We start from the raw sequence: 5,080 nt of genomic DNA on the forward strand, positions 1-5,080 counted from the left end.
AGAATTATCAACCAATTGATAAATGCCACATCATTTGGGATAACTTTTTAGGATAAAAAATTTGGGATGCTTAGCATTATTGAATAAAAGATGAGCAATAAAGGAAACACATCTTTGCACGAAGCATCTTTGTCTACGCTGTACAGAGCATTGATGCTGTGTTCCGCTCAAATATTTTCCAATGTTAGCGCCTTAGATAGTTTTGGGCTTGGGTGGGCTTAACTATTTATATATTGTGCCAAGCATTCTGGGCCGCTCTACAGAAGGCAATGCCACACCAGGCTCGCCTCTTGCGGACTTCACTATCTTCGTAACATTTCATGGCGCTTCTATTTCCATCGACTCTTTTGTCTTTTTTGCCTGTTGGAAGAAGGTTGGGAAGCTTCATTAAGCTTCATTTCTAATTTTCTATACGTGCTGGATCAACTGTAAGCTGCAACAAGCGACAAGCCATGGGGAGTAACGGGACTGTCACGGAGCTGCAAAGAAACTCAACGAAGTGGACTAAAGTAGCGGAGGAGATAGTGAAGATGGAGAAGAAGATTTTTCCAAAACACGAATCACTGGCAAGGTCTTTTGATGAAGAACTGAAGAAGAAGAACTCAGGCTTGCTTTACATTCAGATTCATGGACAAGTCGTTGGCTACGTCATGTACGCATGGCCTACTTCCTTGTCTGCTTCTATCACCAAGCTTGCAGGTCCCATATCTTTGTCCCCATTGTTGAAATTTCCACTGCATGCCCGTAATCTCAACTGTTTGATAAAAGTCCTCAAAGAAATATTTGTTAGTTATTCTTTCTCTTTTTCTTTTTAATTGGCATGAAATTAATGGGTTTTGGGGTGAACTTAATTAGTGAAGGAGAATTATCGGGGACAAGCTCACGGAGAGGCACTGCTGGAAGCAGCAATTAAGAAATGCAGAACCAGAACCGTGCTCCGCATAACCCTTCATGTTGATCCTTTGAGAACTCCCGCTGTGACTTTATACAAGAAATTTGGTTTCCAAGTTGATGCCCTGATCCAAGGTTACTACTCTGATGACCGACCCGCTTATCGAATGTACATGGATTTTGATTCTAAAAAAATTATATTATAATATAACATAAATTCAATTTTGTTAGTTTCGGAGTTTGACCCGGGGCAAACATCATTTTCCTTTAAACAAATCAGGGGTATGGGTGTTTTTGTGCTGGCCTGCAATTTCATCATCATGTTCCTTCACATTACTTTGATTTCTTGTCATATATAGCTTCCTGCTTTCATGTGCTTGACTCTTACATCGACTTGCTGCAGGTTTATATCTTTTTTTTTCAATTTGCTTTGGAAAGTTGTTCTATAATTGCACTTGTAATAGATGACTTTTGTTATAGATTTAAGGGATCCAACTATTTTATTAACTTTGTATATATCTTCAAATTTGCTTGATGGTAAGCATTAAGCTATCGCTGAATATTAAACAAATTGAAACATCACTGCACTTAAATACAACTTTAACATTACATTTAGAGGTTTTGTATAATTAAGGAGAAATCAATATGAAGGCATATATGAAATTCTTTTCTCTGTGTTTGCTTTTTGTTTTATGTAAGGAATTATTCATCTCGCGTCCTTTTTCATGTTCTGCCACAATAATCGAAACCCTTTTGCGTCGCTTGATTGTGCATTTGCTGCCACACCGTGTCACAAAAATTAATGACATGTAAAATAGAAATGAAAAAAAAAACATTCAGTCTTAATTTTACCAGGAGTGATATTCTTACAACATTCAGCACCACACTTAGAACCGAACGGTGCGTTTTGAGCTAAATATTAATTGTCCACACATATTACACACAACACGTGTTGCTCACTCGCTGCTCCCACCGCACATGCTGCTCACAAAACACAGCTCAGAAATTGACTTGCAGCTTGAATCACCACAAGCCGATTCTCCCTCTCTCTCCCCGTCGTCGATTGCATCTCCCACATCACTAAAAGGCGTCTTTATTTGGCTGAATAAGCAAATAGGCAGATAAATTTTGGGTTGCAATTTTGGTTTTGGTAACAATCAGCAAAAGATGAAGCTGTTCGTATGCAACATATCATGTGCCAAGTGAAGTGTTAATCTTAGATGATAGTTCAAGGGCGGAATCCACGAAATGTACAAAATCTTTATATTAACTGCTTAACTGGTACAAGAGCACTCTTCTTTTACTTCACTCAAAATCAATCTAAATGCAATTACTAATCAATTTAAACTCACTTGCCAATACAAATCGATTACAAATGCAAAACTTGACCACAGATGCAATCACCACAAGCAACACAATTCCAGCTGAATCTTCAAAAATTCAAGCCATAAATTTTCTAAATTTTCAAGGTAAGATTTGTGGAGAGACCCACGCCAACTGTGAAGAGACCCACGGAAAGAGAGAGAAAACCGATGGTGAGAAGGGAGCGCGGTGAGATTTGTTGTTAGTTGAGAGGGTGAGATTTGGTGTGAGGTAAGAAGGAGAATGTGTGTGTGATGCATGAACTGTGGAGAATTTATATTTAGCTCAAAACGCACCGTTCGGTTCTAAGTGTGGTGCTAAATGTGATAAGAACCTCATTTAGGGTATATAGCAGAACTCCCAGTAAAATTAGGAAACGAGTTATGCTATATACCCGAGTCAAGCACCGAATATTGTGAAAATGACGTCGTTTTTATTAATCCTTTTTCCTCTTAATTTCAGCTCAACACCGTGTGAGCCTTCCTTTTTCATCAAACGACGTCGCTCTGCTCTGCTTCAATTCATTTCAACTGGGTAGCACGTTGTGAGCTCTGCGCTGTTTCGAAAATAAATCAGAACGTAAAAAATTTTTTGCCCAGGCCAAACACTGAATTTGTGTCCAGGCTAAACACTGATTATAGAAGCTTGTAGTTGAGACAGGAATAGAAACAGAGACAAACAAAAACAATCAGGAGATCACACACACAAACATAAAAAAAAAAAAAATTCCAGCAATAATTCTAGCACCAACTCCAGCACCAGTAACACTTCCAGCAAAAAAAAATTTCCAGCAGCAACAACTCCAGCATCAATTCCAGCACCAGTAATACTTCCAGCAAAAAAAAAATTCCAGTAACACTTCCAGCCAAAAAAATTCCAACAGCAACAACCTGGCCAAGGGGAGCCGTGAGGCGCTTTGTGAGTGGATGAGGAGGGAGAGAAGTTGACCCGGTTTGACCTACGAACCCGACCCGACCGCGAACGTGACCCCGTTGGATTTCAAGATCCTAGCCAATCAAGGTATTGGTCTGAAGCTTGGAAGCCGGCCGTCGTTTCCTGCCATCCTCGCCACCGAAAACCAACAGGAACGCCGACGATTTAGCTCAAAAGAACCACGGCTCCAACTACCTCCGTCGCCGTCGATTTCATCGGAGTTTGGATGCACCACCACATGAGTTCTACTCCCTCGATCACGTGATGGCGGTGGTCCATCGTCTGTGGGCTCGTCCGTCGTCTGTGCCGGCTATTCGTGTGACCATTGGGTGATTGCTATTTATGGGCGTGATTGCTATTTGTGTTTGAGTTTGTGGTTTGTCAAAAGGAAAGTAAGAGAGTGAGTGAGTGTGGTTTCTGATTACAGATTAAATTGAAAACGGTGTGTTTTCAATTTAATAAAAACGACGTCGTTTTTTTAATTCGGGGCCCGATTTCGAGATTAAAGTCGGAGGAAATAGCTTTTTTCTCCACCAAACGATTTGGCCTTTTGTTTTAAGGACCCATGCAATTACTACTTTAATTTCTATTGAATCCACCACAATTTCTGCGTTCTGTTGTCCTAGTTAGCTTTATGCATGTGCTTGACTAGACTTTTGGCTTACCGTGGACAAGTTTTTCTATGTGATATGACTATGATATCTCAATTTTTTTTTAAAAAAAGAATAATAATTTTGAAATTTTAAATTTTAATTCGATTATAATATCTCCAATATAAAGGTCTCATAATTTTCAAAACTTAAGAATTTACGGGGAGACGGTGAGGTAATGACAGTGAAAGTTCCTCGCTGGAGAAATTGTACAAAATTCCAATTTCCTTTAGCTTTTTATAATTCTCTGAATCTACTTTCAAATTTTCTTTCTTTGTTTTTCCTTCATTTATTGGTTGGATTAAATTTTCTTTTCTTCCTGGTCTGCCCCATTATCATGATTATGTTTCTTGACTTGACAAATCATGTATACGAAAGCTCCAGGAAATTTCCAGGACACTAAGAAAGCTCCAGCCATTCAATTATTTACTATGTGCTTGCAAGAATATTCACACATGTTCATTCTTACATCTCCTCTCTCAAGATTAATTCTCTGTTTCTGTCACCAAATTTCTAAAATTTCCTTCATGGCTTCTTCTTCTTCTTCTTCTTGCATTTATGAAGTCTTCCTCAATTTTAGAGGGGAGGACACTCGTGCGATCTTTACTTGCCATCTCTATGATGCTTTGTTTAAAAGAAAGAAAATCAGAACATTTATTGATGATGAAGAGCTTAGGCGCGGAGATGAGATTTCACCTGCCCTTTTGAACGCAATCCAAGGTTCAAAAATTTCGGTGGTCGTTTTCTCAAAGGACTACGCTTCTTCAAAATGGTGCTTGAATGAACTGGTCAAGATTCTTGACTGCAAGAATATGGAGGGCCAGATTATTATTCCGGTTTTCTATGGAGTAAGTCCATCCGATGTGCGGCATCAAACCGGGATTTTTGGGGTCGGCTTTGGTAAGCTCGAACAACAGTTCAAAGAGCAGCCAGAAATGGTTCGGAAGTGGAGGGATGCACTGACAGAATCATCCCATCTAGCTGGCCATGAATCCACGAAATTCAGGTAACTCTCATTTCTCATTCATCATTTCTCCGTTTCTGTCTTGACCCGATTTGACTCAATTGCTTTTGCATTTTTGCACCTATATATCAGGGATAATGTGCAACTTCTGGACAAAATTGTCGAAGATGTTTTGAAGAAGTTGGAAAAACTAACAGTCTCAACGGACTCATCCAATGGCCTGGTTGGATTAAATTCACGAATTGAGCAAATTAAACCATTTCTGTGTATGGATTCGTCG

At 39.3% G+C, this 5,080-nt stretch overlaps 2 protein-coding genes across 2 annotated transcripts in view; both read left to right on the plus strand.

Moving 5' to 3' along the window:
- Positions 1 to 312: 312 nt before the first annotated feature.
- On the plus strand, positions 313 to 1,079 carry LOC18047283 (putative ribosomal-protein-alanine acetyltransferase; the record flags this gene model as incomplete). The annotated part of the gene is made up of 2 exons (XM_006442140.2): positions 313 to 699; positions 856 to 1,079. Coding segments are annotated over exons 1-2 (471 nt in total), but the record flags the coding sequence as incomplete, so codon positions are not given.
- Positions 1,080 to 4,369: 3,290 nt separating this feature from the next.
- LOC112099819 (toll/interleukin-1 receptor-like protein) overlaps positions 4,370 to 5,080 on the plus strand; it is a gene marked incomplete at its 5' end in the record, with an annotated part of 1,369 nt that continues 658 nt past the window's right edge. Inside the window, 2 exons of the mRNA XM_024187301.1 lie at positions 4,370 to 4,842; positions 4,933 to 5,066. Coding sequence (XP_024043069.1) covers positions 4,370 to 4,842; positions 4,933 to 5,066 — 607 coding nt within the window. The remainder of the gene's footprint in view (positions 4,843 to 4,932; positions 5,067 to 5,080) is intronic.

This window comes from Citrus clementina, unplaced genomic scaffold (assembly GCF_000493195.1).
Source record: "Citrus clementina cultivar Clemenules unplaced genomic scaffold, Citrus_clementina_v1.0 scaffold_3, whole genome shotgun sequence".
NCBI lineage: Eukaryota > Viridiplantae > Streptophyta > Magnoliopsida > Sapindales > Rutaceae > Citrus > Citrus x clementina.